The sequence below is a fragment of the Oncorhynchus mykiss genome, chromosome 2 (genome assembly GCF_057628025.1).
Source record: "Oncorhynchus mykiss isolate SJ-2025 chromosome 2, ASM5762802v1, whole genome shotgun sequence".
NCBI lineage: Eukaryota > Metazoa > Chordata > Actinopteri > Salmoniformes > Salmonidae > Oncorhynchus > Oncorhynchus mykiss.
The window spans coordinates 74,045,889-74,073,707 of NC_143023.1; the positions used below are offsets into that span (position 1 = coordinate 74,045,889).

The following is a 27,819-nucleotide window of genomic DNA, read 5'->3' on the forward strand; positions in this document are numbered from 1 at the left end:
CTTGCCTAGTTAAATAAAGGTTAAATATATATATTTGAGCTGTTCTTGCTGTAATATGGACTTGGTCTTTTACCATTAAGAAGGAAAGAAATTGAACAAATGAACTTTTAACAAAGCACAGCTGTTAATTGAAATTAATTCCAGGTGACTACCTCATGAAGCTGGTTGAGAGAATGCTAAGAGTGTGCAAAGCTGTCATCAAGGCAAAGGCTGGCTACTTTGAAGAATCTCAAAAATAAAATATATTTTGATTTGTTTAACACTTTTTTGCTTATTACATGATTCTATATGTGTTATTTCATTGTTTTGATGTCTACACTATTATTCTACAATGTAGAAAATATAAAAGAATTAAGAAAAACCCTGGAATGAGTAGGTGTGTCCAAACTTGGACTTGAACTGTACATACGATTGTTGTGATTGTGTCTTTTCCCTAAAGTGGTGCTCTTGATCATGATACTCCCAGCGGTATTTACCTTCCCAGAAGTCCATAGGTGTACTGTGAATCTGCCAGCAGTAATGTGATCTCGTCCTGTTGCATGGCCATAGCACACTCCTCCAGGGCCTGTGTGTCAAAAAGCATTGTGTTACCCACAGCTCCCTCACTGTTAATGGTTTATTTGCACACATATGAAGAGTTATTCATTTACCTCGCATACATTTAAACACTATAGAAATATAGAATACCAATGGACAATTTCTAGTTCTGTTGTGTTATGGCTACACTGAGACCTATAGCTATCACATGTACATTCTCTGAAGGATAAGTCCAACCCTGTGTTATGCTTAGAAAATGCAGTTGTGTGTGACAGGGTGCAGGATAGGTGTGTTGGAACCTGTCCTGTCAATCAGAATGTCTTTAGATCCCACCTGGTTGACATCTCCCTCTCCGATGACGAACACCAGTTTACGGTCTTTCTCCACCACACTCCGATCCTCCAGCACTCCCTGCATTTTGACTGTGACCTCCTGACCCCAGGCTGGGTGCTCAGCTTTCTGGGGGCCAGGCGCCAGCACCTTCTTCCTCAACAGGCGGTCATCTGGGAGAAGGAAGGATCAAGGGACGGACAGAGAGAAGGAGGAGGGTGAAAGAGGTGGCAGAGGGTTAATCTGCTTGTTGTTGATCAAAGAAGCACTTGGAGAAGAAAAAAAAAATAGGAAAGGGCATAATGTCATGTAATACATTTTAAATGAAACTTAATTTCATTAATTAAATTGCCATGACCACGAAGAAACATAACTCAAAAAAAATTATGTCGAATTTGTTTGCATGCAAATTACAGGCAGTGCCACAACAATTGACAAACAAATGTGTTTACAATAGAACAACAAAGTTTGCCATGAGTGCAATATTGCTTCAACAAAGCATTTCAATATTCCAACATAATTGCTTAAACGTTTTATGATGATGACTGTATTGAATGAGTACCTGTGATGTCCTCCCAGTCTTCAGCCAGGAACAGCTCCTCAAAGCTGGAGGAGATCCACTGCACCATCTCATGGTCTGGGAAGAGACTCTCCTCTGAGCTCTCCCTGTCCTCCACAGACTGTGTCTCGCAGAACCTCACTGTTTTTGCAAAACTGGGGGTCTTCTTCAGCTTCCTCTCTTCCACACAGGGGGTCTCTGTCTTCTCTGGGACAGAGAGGGTGTTTAATGTAGTGCCAGCATTACCTCCACCCTGGCATTCTGTCCTGGGGTCTCCCTCCCCATGGGGCTCCGTATCTTCCTGCTGAGGCCCATGGGACAGTTCCTTCTCTTTCTGACTGTCCTTGTCACCAGGACCTGTGTAGGCCTCCTTCAACTCTGGCTCATTGGTCTCCACAACCCGCTTCTCTTGCTCTCCAGGGCAGGGCTCTGTCTCCATCTCACTACAGGGAGCAATGGACACCATCTGTAAAGGCCTCCCAAGAGAGATGATCTTCCTCCAGCCTATCTATCCCCACGATGCCTGCCTGGCCGGTTGATTCTGTAGTGTGGAAGCAGTCGTTCGGTCTAGTTACGGCTGAGAGGTGCCTTCATCCATTAGCAACGGTCTGTAGTTTTTATGAAAACCAAAATCCACATTCCTGTTAAATCCAATTTAAAAACATCCATAACCAGCCCCAAATCCCGGTTGCATCAATTGTTTTCCAGGACTTTGCTTTACCAACTAGCACTATACACAGTCTCACCTCAACCTCCTATCAATCCTGCTACTCCTTGTTAGCCTACATATTCCAGAGAGTTAGGAGCAACAAGAAATTATCAATGGAAAGAAATTGTACAACAAATGAAGCACATTCGGTCAGCAGGCTTGCGCGGCTGTAATCTGTAGGATTAGAAGAGTAAAATCTAATCTTCTTGAAAGTCTGTAAGCTTCTTAATGACTTCATCGTGCTGCTCCATCATGCCGTTTCCATAAATGCTTTCCACCAATAAGATCTCAGGGACTGCCGTCTTGGGTTCAGTTTTGTTTTACTATGTGGCACAATATCTTATTTTCCCTTTTTAAGTAGACAAGTGTTAAGAGGGGAGACCTAGAATGGCCCTGATGACCTGTGTGAGACGATGGGTGCTTTTTTATTGAGTTGAGTGGATTTCCCTTAATATACTTATCAGCAACAATGTACGCACTTTCTTTCACTGATTTAATCGTCTAATACGTTTGAAGGGAAAATCAATCAAACAGGAACATTTGAGTGGCACAATCTAGATATTACTATAGGATCTGGGGATAGTATATTTCTACAAACAGAACAGGTTTTTCTAGGGTTGCCACATACCTTCTGTGGAAGAGGAACCAGTAAACAACACTTTCAGGACAAGACTGGGCTCGGTCCTTTAGTGACTAGAGTGTATTATCTTAATAACTCATGGCATGGCAGCCTTCAACCAATATCAGTATACACAGCCCTCAATTCAAAACGCACTCACAATTTAAATGAAAACAGTTTTTTTTTTTTAAACAATGACACAAATGTTTGTTGTGTGCATAATTTGGAGTGTCTGTTAGATATCCCCTGGCACTGTGTCAACATAATATAACATATTTGTTTTATTCATTCGGATAAAGTTACTGAGAGATTGCAGGAATTGTATAAAGTTATTAAAAGCTGCTTTTTTGAGTGTGTCATTGCTGTTTCTGGTCATGTCGCAAGAGGAAAAGTGAAACAAAAATATTCAGACTGTCATGCCTAAACTTAAGACCACTTTCCCAATTTGACTGAAGGTAAAATGAGCCATTCAGTGAATAATTTCTCATTTACAACTGCGACCTGGCCAATATAAAGCAAAGCAGTGCGACACAAACAACAACACAGAGTTACACATGGGATAAACAAATGTACAGTCAATAACACAATAGAAAAATATATATATAGTGTGTGCAAATGTAGTAAGATTAGGGAGGAAAGGCAACAAATAGGCCATAGTGGCGAAATAATTACAATTTAGCAATTAAACACTGGAGTGATAGATGTGCAGAAGGTGAACGTGCAAGTAGAGATACTGGGGTGCAAAGGAGCAAAAAATAAATATCAAAATGGGGATGGGGTGGGCTATTTACAGATGGGCTGTGTACAGGTGCAATGATCTGTAAGCTGCTCTGACAGCTGATGCTTAAAGTTAGTGAGGGAGATAAAAGACTCCAGCTTGCTATGGTTATTTACCTGAAATGGGTATTGAGATAGACAGGTTTACACTTTTAGCTGGATGTCATGTTGTACCAATTCTGTATGGACTGATTTAAAAAATATGCAAACTATCTGGATGGAAAATCTCAAAATAATGTTAGATGAATGATTTAATTGACCGCTCAATGGGGAAATTGTTATCTGAGTTAAACTAAATGCACTAAAGAATGCCAATTCCAATGCCAAGTATCTACTTTCTGCTGTATTCAAATAAATTAAAATGATAAAATAATGTGTGCATACTATGTATTTTGGTAGTTTGTGTGATTTTGGTAGTCTGAATTCAGTATTTTCTCTTACATTATTGTCAATAGACAGCATACTGCACTGTACACTATATATTTGCTGTGATAAGTGTTGTTGATATAGTCTGGTTCAGATAGTCATAGAGAACCTCAGACAGCCATATGCAATTAAAGACTCCATTTGTGACTGTGAGAGAGCTCCTTATTAATCCAAGGCCCAAGCATCTTGACTGTTAAGGATTATGCCTTTTAATTAACCCAAATTCCCTCGTTTCTCATCACTGTCCGTTTCACATCATCTGTCTGCGAGCACGGGATTGGCCCTCCAGATCAACAGAGTATATTTTTGTATTTTTAATCTAGTTCAGAATAAAATAGTTTTTTAAATATTTTTTTCTAGATTTCATATTTCCATGGTTTTCAATGTGGCGATTATTATGACTTCAGGGCTGTAAGAATAAATTGGATCCTAGGTTATAAACACATTTGTTTTTTATTACCCAATAGGGAGATGATATTATAATAATCATCACATGAAATATAGTAATAACAATGATTATGATTCATTATTATTTACAATAGAAGCATACCAAAACATAGCATTTATGTGTCACACAAGCAATCTTTCAAAAGATTTTGGTGACATAGAGCCAGTAGGCCTATACTATATATTCAGCATTTTTTCTGTGATTGGTCTACCTCAAATTGCTTTCAGTCTATTAGAGAAAGGCTCTCTAGATGGGGGTATAATTTAACAGAGAGCTTTTCCTCCTTTTCCTTCTCGTTCAGTACGAAGAAAAGATAGCCTATGCAAACATTCTTCTAAATTAACCTACAGTATGACATTGCATGTTTTTGTTTTGATATTATAATAGCAAAGACATGTTCATGAAGTGTGTGTGTGTGTGTGTGTGTGTGTGTGTGTGTGCGTGTGTGACGTGACCACGGCGACGCATGCAATGTTAACTCCGCCTCGGTCCAAGTGACGTTTCACAGAGAATGTCGCCAATTTACCTCAGTTGTAGACATGGCAGCGCTGAGACAGGAGCATCGGTATGGGCTCTCCTGTGCAAAAATCAACAAAAACGTTCAAAATAAAACTCTGTATCACGTCAAGCTAACTGATACCGCCATTCGAACGCTTGAAGCCTACCAAAATCTTAAGGTAAGTCCCATCCGATTTAATTTGCTCTTGCTTGGGTGTTTGTTTAATTGGATACTCCGACTATAGTCTAATCGCAATGAAAAGAGGTAGACCACTGGGTAAAAAGTTCCATCAAGTACTGAAAGTGTCAGCGACCTAGTAGCCTATCGTTTATTGTGCTTGTTGTACACTGCGAACACTAGGCTATGTATGGTTTATTCATCGATGGCATAGTTTACAGTTTTAGTAGTCTATGGTTGTTTGATTATATGGGACCATAGAAGTTATGCCACAGCACCCAATACACAATTTGAGGTTGTTTTAAAGCAATCGGAGGACATTTTCAAAGCAATTTAACTTTCATTCGTGTGGTGCATGGCCTCTGTGATCATTGATGTTTCGAAGTAACATATTTTATGTGACTTAATAGTCCAAACATCTATTCGTCATTTAGAAACACAAAGAAATAATGCTTAGAATTTGAAAATAAATAGCGCAATACCATATTTATGCTCTCATCAGCGCTTTAACCTATCTGCGAATAATGGGACTCAGCATTCATTGTAAATTGTAAATCTATCCACCAATCGTGTTACTTTAAAAGTACAATAGCCTACATAAGCTGTTATGGTTTCTGATAATGTTGCAGTTTATCAGTTTGAAAAATGTGTAGCCTAATAACCGTATGCCTATGTGACATGGATAATATGCAGTAAGCATTTCTAAGTAACTGTAGCCTAGCCTATGTGTTTTTTTGGAGATTAAAAATTAATTTGATGCCTGTTGTCAGTGGTAGAAAAAGTAGTCAACTGTCATACTTGAGTAAAAATAAAGATACCTAAATAGAAGTTACTCAAATAAAAGTCAAAGTATCTGGTTTTAAATGTACTTAAGTACAGTGGTGGAAAAAGTACTACATTGTCATACTTGAGTAAAAGTAAATGCTGTCAATCAAATTCCTTATATTAAGCAAACCAGATGGCACACTTTTCTTTATTTTATAGAATTTTCGGACAGCCAGGGGCACACTCCAACACCCAGACACAATTTACAAACGCAGCATTTGTGTTTAGTGAGCCTGCCAGATCAGAGGCAGTAAGGGTGACAATGTGTTATATTGATACGTGTATGAATTGGACCCTATTGCTCTCCTGCCTGAGCATTTGAAATATAATGAGTAGTTGTGGGTGTCAGGGAAAATGTATTAAGTAAAAAGTACATATTTTCTTTACAGATACCCCCCCAAAAAACTACTTAAGTAGTACTAAGTATTTTACTTAGCCTACAACAGGCAGTTGTGTAGTAACTATGAAAAGTAGGGACAACTTGGATACCTCTACAGTCAATTGCTGTAAATCTGGACAGCAGTTGGATGGGGCCCTGTCAATTTCACCCCAACCCCCGAGTCCGTTGTTGTTTGTTGGGTGGCGGGCGGCAGGGAAGTTTTGTTGCTGTGCTCTTGTGCATTGTTTTGCCCTTTAAACATTTAGAAGCCCGTCCAATTCCAGAGGTCATCGGTCCATCAGGTGGTGTTAAACTATGGGTTGCATTTCCCAATGAAAATGCATGGCAACTCTCACATCTGCTGTAGTGACATGAATGTAATCAGATACGAAGTGTATACAGGGGTCTGCTCTCTTTTCAATAGGCTTTTTTATAAGTCAAGTTTTTAACCAAATATGTATAGCTCATGTATAACTACAGTGTGGGATTTAGTTCATCATGCTTCTTCACAAGGTTGTTAAGTCAGGTCATTATCAGTTTCTGTGGGTTTCGCTCTGTATCAGTAAATGAAGTGCCAGCCCGTAATGTTCATCATGCAACTGACCCATAAAACAAATGGATTCCTAATAAGCCTCCCTTTTAAAATACAACACGAGCTGTAGGCCTATTGAGCAATGACCAGAGGGAAAGAGAGCAGCATGATGACCTCTCCCAAAACCGTCTACAATAGATAAACAGGCCTGTTGACCATGGCTGCAGCTGTACCTTTCAGATAATGGCTCTTATCTCTTGACCCTGTATCATCGCTAGGAGTACCTCAGAGATGACAGTTTTTGTTCTCTCCCATGTCACATACTAGTCATATACAGGTTCTGATCCTTCTTGACTGTTCAGGAACACTTGAAACATGCAGTGTGTTTACAGTTACATAAAGGCTTATTTGGAGGGCAGCGTTGTATTTGGAGGACAGCGTTGTACATGGAGGACAGCGTTGTACATGGAGGGCATGTTTGTGCAGGTCACAGTACGGAGGGCTGATAAAATGTATCTCACTTGTAAACAAAGGTAGAGTCATTTTGATGAGAAATCAGCTGAGAAAATGATTAGGGATTCTACTCTAAAGGCTTTGTGATGAGGCTTTTTCCTTGATTCTCTCTATCTCCCCTCCCACTCTCTCTCTCTCTCACTCTCTCCCCTCTCTCTCACTCTCTTGTTCTCTCTCACTTGCTCTGTATCTTCCCTCTCTCGCTCTCCCCTCTCTTGCTATCTTTCCCCTCCCTCTCACTCCCTTGTTCTCTCTCACTTGCTCTGTATCTCCCCTCTCTCACTCTCTCCCCTCTCTCTCTCTCTTTCTCTCACTTGCTCTCTATCGCCTTTCCTCCCTCCCCAATTTCCAATTGACTATGAGAACTGGTTGAGTGAAACCAGTTTTCTGTGCTCTAGATTGATTAATCAGAGACATTCCAGTGCAGATTAGTGGTGAAGCAACATTGATCTCTGGGTTGTTTTATTATTGAATTAACATTGAAGAGGTTGTACTTCGGTCATTGGGGGCAAATAAGGGATGGGAAACTATAATTATTGTGATGGTTAGCTAATGGTATAATTTGCCCCACTGAACGAAGTAGCACTGTTTTAATACATTCTTATCTTGATGAATAAGTAATTATTGCTGTGGGAGAAATTGCCGGTATTGAGAGTGTAATCGCAGCAAATATATCTACTAGCAGAGCTTGACCAGATTTGTCATATTTATTATTAAATAACAATATTTAATTTCAATATTTAATTTTACCTGATGTATTTTAGGTTCAATCGTATTGTATTTACCTGCAATGCTTGAGTCTGTTATATTACATGATAACCACTTTCCTCTTTTTGTCTCTCCCCAGGGATCCTTACCAAATCAGCCAGCAATTTGCTTCAAGGGGAGCCAGGGGGTGAGATGAATGTGTTTTCACCTCCTTTCTAATGCTTCAGAAATGAAATGCTTGAATTAGTTCTGATTTGCTGTACAGGCAGCACATTCGTAACAGTTCCTCCACTGCATTTTTTTATGAGATTCAAAAACATGTCTTGAAACAAGAGGGCAGTTCAGTTGCATGCATCCACTGACTAAACCCTGAAGGCCTGCCTGATTAGATTGCACATGTTGTTCTATTGTTCTATTCTTCAGCTGGTGGTTATTGTTGCCTTACAGAGATATACAGTAGAATGGAGCTGTTCTCACATTTGTTGTTATAAATACAATAATAGCTTGACTGCCTTGCAAAGGGACTATCAGTATTTAATGTGACCTCCTTTGCATTTGTGGCATGTGTGAGTTTAGGGTTGTTATGCTTCAGCTTTCCATGTTCCATTTAGAACGGGATTCAATCAGACATGCTACAGCAATGTTTATACAGAGTCTTTATTTACACAACTACAGTACTGCCAGTTATTCTGAAAACTGGAAGCATATAGCTGGTATTCTCACAGTATTCCAGGACCATGTTTGTGATTTTTATCTGACTACAGGGGAAAATATGTGATAATATGCTAATGCATAAATACTGCAAACCAAGTTTGTTTAATTGTAGCTATGTGTCATGTTATCCTTGATGCTGAGTGTAGTCAGACCTAGCACATAATCTACAGAAACACTTGGCAGTGAAAGGGAGAAGACATTCCTGTGAAGCAGCAGTAAAGAAAGATGCCTGTGTCCAACCAGATTAGCCGGGGCACTAAAGCACCCTCCCCAGCGCTGCTTGCTAGCCTACTGCACATTTACTACACAATCGGTCGGCCCTGTCTAAAAGGAGCTGCTCTAATCCCTGCATTGACCAAAGTGACTTTGCTCTGTACACAAATGCTGGCCTGTGTGCTCACACAGACCCTAAGAGAGGGTACACTATACCCCCAGGCTGCTAGCCAGGTTACTGGGTCAGGCTGGCAACTGAAAAGGCTTTGTTTGGAGAGGGGGAGGAGGTTGGGGAGTTGGTGAACCCGAGGGAGCCCCATGTCTCCACGCCTGTTGTCTCTGTGTAGACATGAAAGAGCCGAGACGAGGAAAGGGGGATGCTATGGCAGCCGTGGAGTTGTTCTCCCTCTGTCTGCACTGTTCTTTATGGCGCTTCATCAGAAAATAATCAAGTACTCTGATACAGAATGTAGCTTAAGTAAACAGAAACATATGTAAGGCATATGCAAGCCAGCGAGTGTTGTAATTGAACATATGCAAAATCGAAGCGATGAATACGGATAGGCGACATCAGTCCTTCTGTTTAGCTTTTTTAAGTGTGTGCAATTAAAGTATGCTTTAATCACTGAATAGGATTTTGTGATTATATCTTTGTTGGCACATTATATATTCAAATTGCTTTGGCGGAATTCAAGCATAGGCTCCCTCCCCCTCTGACAGCGGCCCCCTGTGCTGGCCGGTTGGGCATTAATGAGCTATCTGCCGTTGGAGGGAGAGCAGATTAAGCTGTTAATGGGGGGAGGATGGTGGTGAATGTGGCAGACTGGGGTATACCAGACAGAGGGGGACCAATGGGCTCTAAGGTTCCTAACAGTACAGTCACGGTAAACAGTGTCCTTACCCATCATATCTACAGCAGCTCTTAACATTTTAAAAACAGTGTTGAGTGATATCATTTTCCTGTACTCTTGAGCTGGTGACATCACCCACAGCCCAAAAGAGATGTGGATGAGGAGTGGGTAGGTATGTGATGAGAGGTTGATGCTTGTGACCAGTGATAGACGGCATTGTTCTCTCAGATGTGCCCTGCTGGTCCAATAGACTAGATGTAACGTAGTAAACGGAAATCCGAGTGACACTCAAATGATCAAATCAAAAATCAAATCAAATTTTATTTGTCACATGCGCCGAATACAACAGACAATGCTTAGTTACAAGCCCTTAACCAACAATGCAGTTTTTTTTAAAGACCCCCAAAAATAAGAAATAAAAGTAACAAATAATTAAAGGGCAGCAGTAAAATAACAATAGCGAGGCTTAATACAGGGGGTACTGGTACAGAGTCAATGTGGAGGCTATATACAGGGGGTACCGGTACAGAGTCAATGTGGAGGCTATATACAGGGGGTACCGGTACAGGGGGTATCGGTACAGAGTCAATGTGGAGGCTATATACAGGGGGTACCGGTACAGAGTCAATGTGGAGGCTTTATACAGGAGGTACTGGTACAGAGTCAATGTGGAGGCTATATACAGGGGGTACTGGTACAGAGTCAATGTGGAGGCTTTATACAGGGGGTACTGGTACAGAGTCAATGTGGAGGCTATATACAGGGGGTACCGGTACAGAGTCAATGTGGAGGCTATATACAGGGGGTACCGGTACAGAGTCAATGTGGAGGCTATATACAGGGGGTACCGGTACAGAGTCAATGTGGAGGCTATATACAGGGGGTACCGGTACAGAGTCAATGTGGAGGCTATATACAGGGGGTACCGGTACAGAGTCAATGTGGAGGCTATATACAGGGGGTATCGGTACAGAGTCAATGTGGAGGCTAAATACAGGGGGTATCAGTACAGAGTCAATGTGGAGGCTATATACAGGGGGTACTGGTACAGGGGGTACTGGTACAGAGTCAATGTGGAGGCTATATACAGGGGGTACTGGTACAGAGTCAATGTGGAGGCTATATACAGGGGGTACTGGTACAGAGTCAATGTGGAGGCTTTATACAGGGGGTACTGGTACAGAGTCAATGTGGAGGCTATATACAGGGGGTACTGGTACAGAGTCAATGTGGAGGCTATATACAGGGGGTACTGGTACAGAGTCAATGTGGAGGCTATATACAGGGGGTACTGGTACAGAGTCAATGTGGAGGCTATATACAGGGGGTATCGGTACAGAGTCAATGTGGAGGCTATATACAGGGGGTACTGGTACAGAGTCAATGTGGAGGCTATATACAGGGGGTACTGGTACAGAGTCAATGTGGAGGCTTTATACAGGGGGTACTGGTACAGAGTCAATGTGGAGGCTATATACAGGGGGTACCGGTACAGAGTCAATGTGGAGGCTATATACAGGGGGTACCGGTACAGAGTCAATGTGGAGGCTATATACAGGGGGTGCCGGTACAGAGTCAATGTGGAGGCTATATACAGGGGGTATCGGTACAGAGTCAATGTGGAGGCTATATACAGGGGGTACTGGTACAGAGTCAATGTGGAGGCTATACAGGGGGTACCGGTACAGAGTCAATGTGGAGGCTATATACAGGGGGTACCGGTACAGAGTCAATGTGGAGGCTATATACAGGGGGTACCGGTACAGAGTCAATGTGGAGGCTATATACAGGGGGTATCGGTACAGAGTCAATGTGGAGGCTAAATACAGGGGGTATCAGTACAGAGTCAATGTGGAGGCTATATACAGGGGGTACTGGTACAGGGGGTACTGGTACAGAGTCAATGTGGAGGCTATATACAGGGGGTACTGGTACAGAGTCAATGTGGAGGCTATATACAGGGGGTACTGGTACAGAGTCAATGTGGAGGCTTTATACAGGGGGTACTGGTACAGAGTCAATGTGGAGGCTATATACAGGGGGTACCGGTACAGAGTCAATGTGGTGGCTATATACAGGGGGTACCGGTACAGAGTCAATGTGGAGGCTATATACAGGGGGTACCGGTACAGAGTCAATGTGGAGGCTATATACAGGGGGTACTGGTACAGAGTCAATGTGGAGGCTATATACAGGGGGTACTGGTACAGAGTCAATGTGGAGGCTATATACAGGGGGTACTGGTACAGAGTCAATGTGGAGGCTATATACAGGGGGTATCGGTACAGAGTCAATGTGGAGGCTATATACAGGGGGTACTGGTACAGAGTCAATGTGGAGGCTATATACAGGGGGTACTGGTACAGAGTCAATGTGGAGGCTTTATACAGGGGGTACTGGTACAGAGTCAATGTGGAGGCTATATACAGGGGGTACCGGTACAGAGTCAATGTGGAGGCTATATACAGGGGGTACCGGTACAGAGTCAATGTGGAGGCTATATACAGGGGGTACCGGTACAGAGTCAATGTGGAGGCTATATACAGGGGGTATCGGTACAGAGTCAATGTGGAGGCTATATACAGGGGGTACTGGTACAGAGTCAATGTGGAGGCTATACAGGGGGTACCGGTACAGAGTCAATGTGGAGGCTATATACAGGGGGTACCGGTACAGAGTCAATGTGGAGGCTATATACAGGGGGTACCGGTACAGAGTCAATGTGGAGGCTATATGCAGGGGGTACCGGTATAGAGTCAATGTGGAGGCTATATACAGGGGGTACCGGTACAGAGTCAATATGCTGGGGCACCGGTTAATTGAGGTAATATGTACATGTAGGTAGAGGTATTAAAGTGACTATGCCTATATAATAACAGAGAGTACAGCTGCGTAAAAGAGGGGAGGAGGCAATGTAAGTAGTCTGGGTAGCCATTTGATTAAATGTTCAGGGGTTTTATGGCTTGGGGGTAGAAGCTGTTTAGAAGCCTCTTTGACCTAGACTTGGCGCTCCAGTACCACTTGCCGTGCGGTAGCAAAGAGGACATGATCACTAGGGTGGCTGGAGTCTTTGGCAATTTTAAGGGCCTTCCTCTGACACCGCCTGGTATAGATGTTCTGGATGGCAGGAACTGAGGTGGTGTCTGGTTAGACTGTAAACTCTCCTTCCAGACTCACATTAAGCATCTCCAATCCAAAATTTTATCTAGAATCGGCTCCCTGTTTCGCAACAAAGCATCCTTCACTCATGCTGCCAAACATACCCTTGTAAAACTGAGTATCCTACCGATCCTTGACTTCGGCGATGTCATTTACAAAATAGACTCCAACATTCTACAAAGAAAATTGGATGTAGTCTATCACAGTGCCATCCGTTTTGTCACCAAAGCCCCATATACTACCCACCACTGCGACCTGTATGCTCTCTCGTTGGCTGGCCCTCGCTTCATATTTGTCGCCAAACCCACTGGCTCAAGGTCATCTATAAGTCTTTGCTAGGTAAAGCCCCTCCTTGTCTCAGCTCACTGGTCACCATAGCAGCACCCACCCATAGCACGCGCTCCAGAATGTATATTTCTCTCGTCATCCCCAAAGCCAACTCCTCCTTAGGCCACCTTTCCTTCCAGTTCTCTGCTGCCAATGACTGGAACAAATTGCAAAAATCACTGAATCTGGAGACTCATATCTCCCTCACTAACTTTAAGCATCAGCTGTCAGAGCTGCTTACTGATCATTGCACCTGTACACAGCCCATCTGTAAATAGCCCACCCAACTAACTCATCCCCATATTGTTATTTATTTTTTTGCTCTTTTGCACCCCAGTATCTCTACTTGCACATCCATTTTCTGCACATCTATCACTCCAGTGTTAATTGCTAAATTGTAATTACTTCGCCACTATGGCCTATTTATTGCCTTACCTCCCTAATCTTGCTGCATGTGTACACACTGTATATAGATCTTTCTATTGCGTTATTGATTGTACGTCTGTTTACTCCATGTGTAACTCTGTGTTGTTTGTGTCACTCTGCTTTGCTTTATCTTGGCCAGGTTGCAGTTGTAAATGAGAACTTGTTCTCAACTGGCCTACCTGGTTAAATAAAGGTGAAATAATAATAAAAAATACCTTTGTAAAGAGATTACACTTGACATAATATGTATGTAAACATTTCAATTTACATGCCATCCTTGCCTTACCTTTTGTTGTGGCTGGCAACGTGACATTCTTCCTTGGCAGCTCTAAATTTACCGTAAATATCACTATCACAGTAACTTAGCCAGTAGCCACTGTCTAGCCAGTAAGCTTGCAAATTATTTAACAAAACAAGCAACTTTTCCTCTAAAACAGATTAGCTACAATTTTGAATAATGCAACTAAACCATATTACACTCTTGAATAATGTGACAATTGACAAGCCAGTGCAGACAAATAAAGGGTTTATTTTCTCGTTTGTACACATATTAAATGTAGCTTTCAAGACCACGCAGCTAGATAGCTAGTAACGTTAGCATATCAAACATGAATGTTTCCTCCTCTCATACGGACAGAAAATATCCGCTTCAGCCTATTAAAGTTACCTTATAACAAACTAGGCTTCATTTGATCAATATCATGGAATTATAGGCATTATAGGAGGTAAACGCAAAATTGTGACTGAAAACGTTGATCATTTCCCTGGACATTGCTCATCCAAATGTTTATATATTCTTAATTCCATTCCTTTGCTTTAGATTTGTGTATATTGTTGTGAAATTGTTAGATATTACTTGTTAGATATTACTGCACTGTTGGAGCTAGGAAGACGAGCATTTCGCTACACCCACAATAACATCTGCTAAACACGTGTATGTGACAACTAAAATTGGTTTTGATTTGGTGAATTGATTAGCTTCTTTCTGCATTCTTCTTACCAGGAAGGTGGCTCAGAGCATTGAAGGGGGAAAAACACTGAGCTTCCCTTTTTTAAAGCTAAGGCGACAATTTCAGAAAGTAACAGGTGAAAACTTAATACAAGTCTCAAATATAATGAAAATGTCTACACATTTCAGTTGTATTTTTGCTGTATGCATGTTGGGTTGTACGAGACAATTCTGTTTACACTGCACTACTTTAGAGGGGGGAAACTGTCGGGTGAGTGTCGTGTGCGACCTCCAAAGGTAGTGTTAGAGACGTGAGAAATACAGAAGTTTACATTACAGTAATGTCTCTTGAGAATCGATACCTCCCGACAATCTCTCAAAATTCTCCTTAATCCCCCTCAATGAGAATAGATCCTAAATGCTGTCTGGTGCTGAGAGGAGAGTAGATGAGGCATTAGGGAGCATTCTTCCCAGGGATCATCTAATGACAACTGTGTGTGGCTCAGCTAGGTCCCTCCCGTCTACCTCCCTGATTATTGTGCCGTTTCACCCTCTGCCTTGGCTGAAGCCTTGGGCGACATCAGGGCCTCCATCTCACATGCGGCTGCCCCGACCCTACCCCCACCCAGAGCGCTAAGCCTCTCCATCGCACTGCAAATTAGCTTTAGCTCCGTGTCGGCGTGTGTGTGTGTCGGTGTGTGCATGCCCGTCAGGTATTTTCCCGAAAGCTAATTAGAATAACAATAAGAGGAATGCAGTCAGAGAGAGGTCCTTTCCCAGTGGCACAACTAGAAGGTGGGGGGGGAGTCGTCCTTCAGGCACACGTTGCTCTATTCATCCAGATGTGTCAAGCTAGGAAAAAGGCTCTGTGTGCCCTGCGCATCTGAGGCCCACTGTTTTGACTGGCAAAGCTGTTGGCCCCAGTATTTTGGGATCACAGTATCTGAGGGACAAGCCTAATGAGACATCTCCCAGTCCAGGGAAGCCCGGCTCTCTTTCTTTAGCAAGCAGCTCTGATATTGAGAAAGCTCGTGGAGCTCTGTAGTAGGGATTCAAGGAGGATATTATTCCAAGTTACAAGGGCTTTTTAGAAAGCACATATTTGCATGTTTTTGTGTAGTAATTAAGCATGTAACTTAACACAGATATGGAACTGGAGGTACAGAGTTCTGATGTTTTGATTGTTTGGTCGTTGGACTGAGAACATGTTGATTCCCAGCAGCACTGATCTGTCTGGCCCGGCACCAACTCAGAGAGTGTGTGGTCACCTCTCCAGGATGACTAATAGATCCAGGATGTTGCAGTGCTGCTCACATATTAGCTCAACCAATATGTGTTTATTTATTAGCACATGTCAAAAAACTATTAGGAATATTGATTGACATACCCAGCCCCCTTTCTTTATACTTGTACAGTTGTAGTGTTCTCCTTTCATTACATCAACAGTGATAGGAACATCATGGCAGCTATTTATATCACATCACAGGAATAGGCTAAACCAAGGAGATCCTGTGGGAACTAAATCCATCTGTACACCAGTAAGCACTGACCCAGAAGCTACCTAGAGGGTAATAACATCACTTTGAAATATCATTTTTTTCTTCTTCTCTGAAAGCACCAGTGCAACAAAACAGACATCAGCGAGAGTGAAAAGCAGTATGTGATGTTAGAAAGAGCAATCCTCTGTTCCTCCGATCTTTCTGTTTGTCTGGTTGGTTGTTCGGCTATCGGCAATGGTCACTTTTCCTCAACTCTTCCCACATCCATTATTTTTCCAGCATTTTAAAAATGCAGCACAACAGGATACAAGCAACACTGCCTCTGTAAACAAATATGGTTACGGAGGTGGAATGGTCAGAGGGGAGAGTTTCTGTCGGAAGTCTGTAGTGCTTGTGTTCTTTAGGGTTCAAATCACTAGAGTACTACAGACTGAGCTATTGTTTAACCTAAAGAAGGATAACAACCTCGTTGTTTACCAGATTTAGAGTGGGTGATATACTGTACAGGAATGGAGGGAGTGAGTTATTGAACCATATGTTTGCTGAGGTTGACAGATTAGCCCAGCCTCTCTTGGAGAAGGCACATTTTGCTTGGCATAAGAGTCGATACCTTGGGGGATGCTGTAGCCAGGCCAATTGCCCACCCCCTACTCCCCTCAACAACCCCCTTAAAACCCCCAACCCTCCTCTCTGTGGATCGCCAAGTCTTTATCAACGGTAGGGCTGACTTGAAGCACAGGAACAAAAAGACAGCCTCACTAAAAGCATGATTTAAAAGAGAGGTGATCTCATGCATTGTGTTCATCATCTATGAGTCATTGATCATACGGTAAACAGCGGGAGGATTGTGGAGAGCCGGAATTATTATGTGCCCCAGATTTCCCTGTGGCATCGTCTGCCTGTGTTGCCTTCTATCGTTGTCTGCATGTGTCATTGGAATAATGCCTTCCTTTTTAAGCACCACTTGTAAGCTTCCTTTTCCTTTTTGACCAATAGTTCTGTGTGGAACATTGTGAGTGTCTTAGCAGTGTTTCCTCATAGTACACATGGATCCAGCGTGTGTGTATTGCTGTTTGTGAGGAGATGCAGCGTGGCAGAGGGAGGGAATGCTGTTGTCCCCAGCTCTAATCCACCCCCCCCTCCTCCCAGAGTAGTTCTCTCTGTTCTGTTTGTCCTCTCTTTGGGATGCTTTGGTGATCACCACATACCAGAGAGACAGGGAAAGAGAGGACTGTGGAGTACCGTCCCTCATGCACGAGCTGAGCTGGGAGTCACGCTGTGACGGTGCTGTTGTCCTAGCCCTCTCCAGCCGCCCGCCACACGTCCCTGCTGTTCATGAATAATCCAGGCTGGCCGACGGTCCATTGCTCTCAGCTCTGTGGGGGAAGATGCAAGAACAAAAGACAGGCAGCTCACAGCAGCAGCCATGACTGTGCAGACAATGGCCAGTAGTGTCAGTACAGACAAGGGCAGGAGGCACAGACTAGAGTAAATCACGTTCATATATCTAGGCACCTGCTCCCATCACTGTGCTGCCATGCTAAATACCAGAGCTAGGATCTCTACCTGCTCGGTAATGTCTACAGACCCAAGGAGAAGAAAAGAACATCACCAAATAAATACTTATCATCTTTCCTGGCAGATGGGTGGTTAGCAGGAGGAAAGAAAGTATATATCTTTACCAGAATAATGATCTCATCCGCCACCAAATGTAAGGCAGAAGAAGAGCAACATGATCAGAGATAATGAATAGTGTTAATGCTGTCTGTGTGTCAGAGGAGGAGTTTTCCATGGACACCAATGAGGGGTGCCCTTTGTCCTGCTCTAACAGCAGAGCCCCCACCAAGTTGTTCTGTTCCAGTCCAGTTCACACCTTACAACAGCCTGAAAGTATTTGACATCTCTAAACACACGGGGCCGGCCAGCCAGCCGGGAGTAGGCTGCAGCATATGTGCCTGGGCCACAGTGGGGGTTATTGTATCTTCCCCCGCGCCCCATCGAGAAACTGTTCTGACAAGGTGCTGAGGATTGTCAATCTGATGCCATTTTGCTGGGATGACTGTCCAACTGCCAAGTTCAGCTCACAGGATGGACACTATTGGACAAAGCTGACTGACTCCCATTTGTTCTGTTGGGGTGTTTTTAGAATAATTTGCGTATGTTATCCATTCTTTCTCACAATTTGTTATAATTGTCCTGTACCTTGTCTTGAGAGTATTGTACCAGGATTTGAACAAAATAAATGTTGTGTAATGTGGCATAGCTTACTATTTTAAATGTCCCTTGGAATGATCAGATAAAATAAAGAGTACAGACAGAAGTGTGATGCCTAATTCCTGTGGTTAGCGAACGCTAAATAGTGATTTGTTTCCTATGTGGACCTAAGTAGTTAGTTGGAGGCATTGATCGCTGATGTTGATGTTTGGTTGAAGTGTGGCATACGGCCTCAGCTGCAGCGTAGCTTAGGAGATGTTTGATCTTAGTCCTTCCATGTGACCTGCGGGAGTGTGGGGCTCCCCCGCCTTAACCAGAGATGGAAAGGGAAGGCTCACACTGCCTGGGGAAGACAGGGGCCCCTGAGGCCTGGGGGCCCAGGGCAAGGACAGCTTTATGGTGCAACCTGCCTGCCCTGTGTGAGTCTGCTTTATGGAAATACACATCTCTGTTACTCACGCTGATATTAAACTTACCTGTCAATGTGGGTGGTGGTTCTGGAACAGAAAGGGTCCGAGGTAAAAGTCATGTTAGATTTCCATCAGTTTGGAAAAGGGGAACCCACAAAATATTGATTATTTTTTATTTAGTTTAAAACAAATTATCAATATTTCAAGAGTTTTGTTGTGATGAACATTTGTATCGATTTCTTTTAAATACACAAAAGCACACAAATGTAGGCCTAAGCTTTTTCGTGTACCTTTTCTATTAAGTGTTTATTCGAAACCCTCTAGCATGATTAACTGTCCTGGGAAATGTAATCTGAAGACAGGAGAAAGTGGCAGGTAGCCAGTTGATGATGGCCCCTGTGTGCTCAGACAGAGCTTTTAACGGGAGTGCCTCATGCTTTAGGGCCCTTAAACTTCACACCAGGTACTGTCGGGGCTAAAAGCTGCCAGGGGAGATGATTTCTCCCCCAGGAGTGCAGAGCTGGGAACTAATGGGTTAAATTACATATGGTTATGAAGATGGAGAAGAAAGCTGTGAATAAAATGGGGGCGCTCTCAAAATGGACTGACCTGAGTAACATTGATTAGGTGACAGGCAACTCTGACGCTTGGCTGGAGGGGGGTGCTCAATGTTTGCCTCGCACTAAGGGCATAGAAACCGAGGGAAGTGCTGGCGTTATGGGGGTTGGGGTTCTGGGGGGTGCGGGGATTGCACAGCTAAGACTGTAAACCCTGAGCTGTGCTCTCCCTAGGGGCAGGCAGGCTTTTGTTTATCAGTGTCTCCATTTGAAACAAGTCATTCTCCATTGCAATGCTGTCTGCCTTGACCTACTTCTGGAGCCTCTCTTTCTATGACTTGTTGCTTGTAATTTTGGTCAAGACCAAGTCTTGAGGTAATAGGTCCTGACGATATGGCTCTTCTGTTGCTTCTGTTTACTTTGACTCTTTTTTGGTTGATGGCAGTTAATTAGCAGAAACCTTAAGCAGCCATTAGTGGAATCGTACCCCACCACTTCACAAAGGGCTGGACAGATATAGGTCAACATAACTAATGGTCAGTTTGATATCACAAGTGTCCATGGCTTTGTGGGCTGCCTTGCGTTTTGTGTTCCGCAGTGTGGCTTGCATGTTGTGTGCTGTAAAGAGAGCTGAGGCTCGGTGATGGGGGTAGGGTGCATAGCTCGCTGTGGGGTTCGGGGGAGAGAGATGGGAGGGGGGGGGGGTTGAAAGAGGAACTGTTTATTGGCTACAAGCTACAGAAGCTTATTGCTGTACTGCATAACTAGGCATTTGTGGCAGCCAGAGTCCTGCCTGCCACATCTACCCCAGGCACTGTGCTTTCTGCCAGCCAGCCTGGAATCAATCACTTCACAAATATAACTAAACATACTGTTTCAAGGCCACTGTCTGTCCTCTGTTTGTCTTATGGCTCCTAATAAGATGAAAATATTACGTTATGTTTTGGTCCTTTGTGTTGTTAGCCGTGTCACGCTAGTCTGACACCATTAGAGAAGTGAAAGTGACTTACTTTCAGATGATTTGCCAACCATTTCTGAATTCTGAATACTGTACGGCTGTGCACATTGTCAGTCAGTCAGTAATCATGCTGGGTCAAAAGAAGTAATCATTCTGTGGCCCATCTCTCTGCCCCTTTCAGGCGGTGTCAGAGGAAGGACCTAAAAATTGTCAAAGACTCAAGCCTCTCAAGTCATAGACTGTTCTCTCTGCTACTGCACTGCAAGCGGTACTGATGCACAAAGTCTGGAACCAACAGGACCCTGAACAGCTTCTACCCCCAAGCCATAAGTTAATTAATTAGTTAACCAAATAGCTACCTGGACTATCTGCATTAACCCTTTTTGCACAAACTTTGTTTGACTCGTAACATACACTGCTGCTACTGTTTACTTTCAATCCTGTTGCCTAGTCACTTTATTCCTAGTTATATGTACATATCTATCTCAATTACCTCATACTCCTGCACATAGACTCAGTACTGGTACCGTGTGTATATAGCCAATTTATCATTACTCACTGTGTATTTATTATCACTTTTATTATTACGTGTTTTACTTTTCTATTTCTCTTTTTTCTATATCTCTGCATTGTTGTGAAGGGCTGTAAGTAAGCATATCACTGTTAGTCTACACCTGTTGATTAAGAGCATGTGATGAATAAAATGTAATTTAATTAGATCTTGTCCTCAAATTTCCTCTGCTTATTCAGATTGACGAAAGTTGGAAGAGAGGCATCGGGACAAAAATGTCTATTTACATAATATGTACATAAACTTCTCAATTTACATTAGCAATGGAATGTCCCATGCTGAGAGAGGGGATGACGTTCTTGCTTCGCAGCTCAAATTTACCGTAATTATCACAGTACCTGCTAGCCAGCTATGCGAACAACTTTTAATCTACCATATTGCACTCTTGATTAATGCAACAAAACCATATTACACTCTTTAAATAATGCAACAATTCACAAGCATGTGCAGATGCCAAAATGGTTTATTTTCTCGTCCATCCACTCATTCATTTAGTTGCAAAACAATATCACAGCCAAAGTGGCACAGCTGCTAGCTAACGTTAGCCAACAACATCTGCTTCATCAAGTAACTTTAGAAAAGCAAAAATGTACGTTTACCCCTCTCATACAAATATAAAAGTACAGTAACATTATCATACAGGGTCATTAATATTATACAGCGATAAGTAGCTAGCAAGCTAAGCAAAATGATTGCATCCTCCTCGCATTTTACCAGGGGTGAAAGTTTAATTAATTTGTTCCCGGTACGGGACCGCCTATGTGTGTGCACACTTGTCAAACCGTCACTTCAAATGGCTCCTTTACTAGGCTACCCGTGCACGTTCATCCACATATTTCCAGCCTCCAAACAGTGGTGAATGGAATAAGACATCTGTTACACAAAACACCCTAACAAAATGTATGACATTTGACAATTGTCATTACGCCAGAATTTATGCAGCCACTGCTGTCCGTGCCCGTCTCGGTCACTTATCTCTGCCTTGGCAAAATGTCAATCATGTTCTGATTTAAATGTTCTCTTCGTACCACATCACATTTTGGAGCGTAGGCTATGACGCCCATTTATAAGTCCATTTGCAAAATTGTCATGCCTCTGACATGCAGTAATGATAAATAGTGGTGTAATAGCCTACAGTTTTCTTTACATTTTGTTTTATTTATTGAGATAGGCTCATATTTTACCTGTACGGTGTATTTTGCCAGGATGCCATACCAGACCGCCTTACTTTCACCCTTGCATATTACTAGCTAGCTAGTTAGCTTCGTTAGTTAACATTGGCTGACGTTAGCATTCAGCTATCTGAACCATAGCTAGATTGCTCACATAAAATGCAATTTTTATAAAAAACTATGGATTTTAGCACCCAAAGAAAAGCTTGCATTTACACAGGACAAACATGGGTACAAGGAAATTATTCAATAATGGACATTTTTACAAGTATCAACTGACAGCAACTCGATCTAGTCGGAGGTGCAGTACACCCACACTCGTCACCACTCAACTTTATTGTACTTGTACATCTTGGAGTTGAGAAATTCGGCTACTTGCATTCTTGTTAGCTTTTGCTTTGAAATAAATGACAGTGTTCTGAGATTCCCTCAAAGCTACGGTGTCAATTTCAGAGTAAACGAGCCTCAAATATAAGGAAAATGCAGATACATTTCAGCTGTTTAAAAAACATTGCTCTGCTATTAAGAATTTTACTGTAGAAGCATTTGACTCTAGAAGACAATTCTGCAATGCTCAGAGGAGGGGGGTGAGCAAGGCTCACCCGCAACCTCCGGAGGTGGTGTATTTAGAAGACAATTCTGCTCACCCGCAACCTCCGGAGTTGGTGTATTTAGAAGACAATTCTGCTCACCCGCAACCTCCGGAGGTGGTGTATTACAGTTAAAGGTCGACCCGAGGGTATTTTCTCGAAACCTCTGGGCAATCTCTCGTAGTGAGAAGAGACCCTAGGGCACAGGCTCAGCATCAACACAACTGTCAATTTCAACTTGAATAAATGGACAGTCAGTGCCCAATGTTTTTAAGTACATTACAATACCTCTTGGTTAATAACATTCTTTGTTGAATTGGCCATTTAGTGAAAGTAGGTTTTTAGGCCATTTAATGTAACTGATGGTGGCCCCATAGCTCTGTTGGTTGCCAGGGGAGCCCTGGACAGTACTGTATATGACACTGGCCACTATTATCCAGGTAGAGGGTCATGAGTTCCTATTGGTAATGCCAGGATATCAGCCTCCCCGGTCCAATGGCTGACATGAGGTCACCAAGTATGTCCCCACGTGGCCTGGGTTATTGTCTTAGCCAGTAGCTTATTTAGGTCAGTTTTACGGCTTGAAAACAATTTTACATTTTGCCTGTTTAAGACTGTATTTATACATCTATAATTGGTGTTTTTGTGCACTGTGCTTCCATATTATATTGGGTTGTTTGAGGATAGCAGAGAATGTTAGTTTGGAGAGAAGATGGTTTTATATGGATGTACCAAGCACACAATAACTTTTAGACAGAAGAAGGGAACGTGTTTTTTAAAGACTTGTTTAAGACTTACCATTTAATAGTATGAATAGAAAGAATCTGAAAAATGTTTTTGTAGAAACTACAGTCTACACTGTTCTCTATACCAGGATTGGGCTAGGAACAGCGATTGAAAATTGAGGAACTGAATTGTTCTGTATGGACACAGCATTCAGTTAGCAACTACAGAGGAACACTGTAATCGATAATACACTACATGTATATGGACACCTGCTCGTCAAACATCTCATTACAAAATCATGGGCATTAATATGGCTATAACAGCCTCCACTCTTCTGGGAAGGCTTTCCGCTAGCTGTTGGAACATTGCTGCGGGGACTTGCTTCCATTCAGCCATGAGAACATTAGTGAGGTCAGGCACTGATGTTGGGCGATTAGGCCTGGCTCGCAGTCGGCGTTCCAATTCATCCCAAAGGTGTTCAATGGGGTTGAGGTTCGGTTCTTCCACTCCGATCTCAACAAACCATTTATGCATGAACCTCGCTTTGTGCACCGGGGCATTGTCATGCTGAACAGGAAAGGGCCTTCCCCAAAGTTGGAAGCACAGAATCATCTAGAATGTCATTGTATGCTGTAGCATTAAGATTTCCCTTCACTGGAACTAAGGGGCCTAGCCCGAACCATGAAAAACATCCCCAGACCATTATTTCTCCTCCACCAAACTTTATAGTTGGCACTCTGCATTCCTTGGCATCCACCAAACCCAGATTTGACCGTCGGACTGCCAGATTGTGAAGCGTGATTCATCACTCCAGAGAACACATTTCCACTGCTCCAGAGTCCAATGGCGGTGAGCTTTACACCAATCCAGCCAACACTTGGCATTGCACATGGTGACCTTAGACTTGTGTGCATCTGCTCAGCCATGGAGACCCATTTAATTAAGCTCCTGACGAATAGTTAATGCTTCCAGAAGCAGATTGGAACTCAGCAGTATGTGTTGCAACAAAGGACAGACGATTTTTATACGCTTCAGAACTCGGCGGTCCCGTTCTGTGAGCTTGTGTGGCCTACCACTTCGCGGCTTAACCGTTGTTGCTCCTAGTCATTTCCAGTTCACAATAACAGCACTTTCAATTGGCTGGGACAGCTCTAGCAGGGAGAAACTTGACGAACTCACTTGTTGGAAAGGGGGCATTCTATGACGGTGCCACATTGAAAGTCACTGAGCTCTTCAGTAAGGGCATTCTACTGCCAATGTTTGTCTATAGAGATTGCACGGCAGTGTGCTCAATTTTATACACCTGTCAGCAATGGGTGTGGCTTAAATAGTCAAATCCACTTATTTGAACGGGTCAGCCACCTTTGTATATATAGTGTACCATCGAAGAGCAGAACTACAGCATGGCTTTCAAGATGTGTGTTGATGTTTGGAATTAGATTGAGAAGTGATATGATATGCCTAGTTGACTTTCAAATGCTTCAGATGTGGCTTGATTTGATATCACATTAAGCCAGAGGCTGCCTGGCTGCCACCCTCAGCAGTTGAATCATATGCAATGTCAATAACCTCAGTCTTCCTATTTAGCTATCCAATTAAATGTGTAACCTAATTGATGACTAATATCCAGTTCAGTCTTTACAGTCCTGTATAAGTTAGATACCAAAACTTTTCGGATTGTATGACACAAACGCAAGGCATTTCATTTAGCATGTTTAGAATATGCAGTCCGATGGCACAGCTGAATATGCTAAACATTTATCATTTTACACATGGTCCCCTCAGTGCTCTAACGATCTCTCTGTGTCCCCTGACAACAGTACATCAAGATCCCCGCCCCGTCCCCAGATGCCTCGGACGCACTACGGGTCTTCTCCTTCTACCTGTCCAGTGATAGCAAGGACAAACCTCAGGCCAGCTTCGACTGCACACACCAGTATGTCTCAAGGTAAGCACACACCAGTATGTCTCAAGGTAAGCACACACCACTGTTTTCACAGTCAACCACAACCAGTTCAGTCAGATTGTGACCACAGGACTTCTGAGACACTGCTCTCTCTTACACTCTCTCCTATTGCCAACCTAAGTAACCCTTGTCACAATGTGACCGCTTCAAATTACAGCTTATCCTCAGACAATTTTTCTTACCATTGCATGTATAATACAGTTCAGTCTTATTTTAGAACTACTCATAAACTCTGTCTGTTTTGATTTAAGTACTTTCTGTTTAGCTTTTTTTTTTGTCTTTTGAGTTACTGTAAGCACCTATTTAGCATACTGTGTTGCTAAAGTTTGACAGTTGAGGTTGGTTGTCTCTAGACCTTTGACCTACACATGTCTGAGGACAGTGAGATCACAGTGTTTGGAACCATGTAGGGTTAGTTGGAGGGGTAGAGTTGTGACGCTCTGTTTGCCCTGCAGCTCAAAGTCTTGTGGCTTTACAATACTTCACTTGTTCTGCAGCTTAATGCCTTAGCATAGGATGTGAGGAACAAGCATGAGGACAGAAGTCACAGAACCAGTCATGGGAGTGAGACACATGTCATATGTAGACAGAATCACACAAAACACATTTTCAAGAAATGCTGTATTGATTTGGAAGTAGTGTGAGACTGTTTGCTGCTATGTGAGCCTGATCTTCTACTTGCTTCAGGGAGGGCAGGGAGCACCTGGAGGGCCAGGGCAGTATTCAGGACAAGATCACTGTGTGTGCCACTGATGACTCGTACCAGATGACCCGGGAGCGCATGTCTCAGGTGGAGAAGGACATCATGAGCAGGTCGGCCATCGAGATCAAGCCAGGCTCCACTCGTGGTAAGTCTGCAGTCACAGGCTGCTTTTTCCTCTGCTGGCTGAGCTACGTCCAAACCAGCTTCACACCGAGCCCTTTACCTTTGGGGATCAAGGGCAAAATAATGGAGGTGTTTTAATGTTCTCTGAAAGCTTCTAATCCATCGCCTTTTACCATCTTGTCCTGCTGATAATTGCCATATGGTGTGGAAGTTATCGCATAGTTGATCAAAGTACTGGGTTGCAATTATTCATGCGACAGGGGAGGCCTCTTTTTCTTCTTCTTCTCCCTTCATTTAGACCAGATTGCTCAGGCACACTGCCAACCTGCCTGCCAGCTCCATTCATGTGATTGAGTTTGCCAGAAGTATGCACTAACAAGTCTCATGCTGAGTGGATGAAGTTCTGCCTAAGAGTTTAATTACAGTGGCTGCGATTCAATTAGTTTTCATCAGCTGAAATACTGAATTATTGTTTGCAGATTCTCTGAAGCAAAGGCCATAATTTACCATAAGTAGTTAAGAACTGACGAAAATCTGAATCAAAAACCTGTTTGTGCCACTATGTAAAGATATTATTGTGGGAGCATACTTTTTTTATTTAACCTTTATTTAACTAGGCAAGCCAGTTAAGAACAAATTCTTATTTTACAATGAGGGCCTACCCCGGCCAAACCCTCCCTTAACCCGGATGACGCTGGGCCAATTGTGCGGCGCCCTATGGGACTCCCAATCACGGCTGGTTGTGATACAGCCCGGTATCGAACCTCTAGCACTGAGATGCAGTGTGATACAGCCCGGTATCGAACCTCTAGCACTGAGATGCAGTGTGATACAGCCCGGTATCGAACCTCTAGCACTGAGATGCAGTGTGATACAGCCCGGTATCAAACCTCTAGCACTGAGATGCAGTGTGATACAGCCCGGTATCGAACCTCTAGCACTGAGATGCAGTGCTTTAGACTGCTGCGCCACTCGAGAGCCCAGCATAGCAGTGCTGTAGATATCTTTATACAGCATGTGAACCAGTGGGACCATTGGGATGTGCATTAGTTACATGCCATGTAGGAGGATGCAGACACAGGTATACTTATGTGTCTTCTGGTGGGTTCTAAATGGACATGTTACCGATGCTGTGTATTATAACCTGAACAGACGTGTAGAACTATGCTGTCTTTATGACATAATATGCATTTGTGGATTTAAGGCACATAGAGCTCTTCTTTGCAGACACTGACAGTTTTACAGTTTTACACATATTGTCTAAAACATAAATAGAACATACTGCACAATCCATGTTCTACCGCTGTTGAAGCAAGCTGCACATTTTATCATTTTAAATTGTAGTCATTTAGCAGACGCTCTTATCCATTTCAGATACTCTTTAAAGAGGTAGGGTTTCAGATGTTTTTGGTAGATGGGCAGGGACTCTGCTGTCCTGGCTTCAAGGGAAGCTGGCTCTACCATTGGGGTGCCAGGACAGAGAAGAGCTTAGACTGGACTGGGCTGAGCTGCCTTCCCGTAGGGGTGGGAGGGCCAAGAGACCAGAGGTGGCAGAACACATGACATGCCATGCTGTTGAAATAGGCTCCTTGAGGGCTGTTGCACAATCCTGTTAAAGGTAGCTGTCATGTTGAGATTGCAGTGTAATGTCTT

At 43.0% G+C, this 27,819-nt stretch overlaps 2 protein-coding genes across 4 annotated transcripts in view; one reads left to right on the forward strand and one right to left on the reverse strand.

The window, feature by feature from the left end:
• Window positions 1-2,371, reverse strand: part of LOC110495986 (peptidyl-prolyl cis-trans isomerase FKBP8) — a 51,767-nt gene extending 49,396 nt beyond the window's left edge. Inside the window, exons 1-3 of one of the 2 annotated variants that reach the window (XM_021571562.3) lie at window positions 1,430-2,371; window positions 871-1,040; window positions 477-565 (exon numbers count right to left, since the gene is read on the reverse strand). In XM_021571562.3, coding sequence (XP_021427237.3) covers window positions 477-565; window positions 871-1,040; window positions 1,430-1,892 — 722 coding nt within the window. In that variant the 5' untranslated portion in view covers window positions 1,893-2,371. The remainder of the gene's footprint in view (window positions 1-476; window positions 566-870; window positions 1,041-1,429) is intronic. The other variant, XM_090207066.1, reaches the window with a different exon arrangement.
• A 2,535-nt stretch (window positions 2,372-4,906) lies between these two features.
• LOC110495989 (RNA polymerase II elongation factor ELL2) overlaps window positions 4,907-27,819 on the forward strand; it is a 41,884-nt gene continuing 18,971 nt past the window's right edge. For both annotated transcript variants that reach the window (XR_016488245.1, XM_021571578.3), the window contains exons 1-4: window positions 4,907-5,082; window positions 8,178-8,225; window positions 25,195-25,322; window positions 26,028-26,188. Coding sequence is in view for 1 of the 2 variants with exons in the window: in XM_021571578.3 (XP_021427253.1) it covers window positions 4,945-5,082; window positions 8,178-8,225; window positions 25,195-25,322; window positions 26,028-26,188 (475 nt within the window). In the remaining variant the exon portion in view is untranslated. The remainder of the gene's footprint in view (window positions 5,083-8,177; window positions 8,226-25,194; window positions 25,323-26,027; window positions 26,189-27,819) is intronic.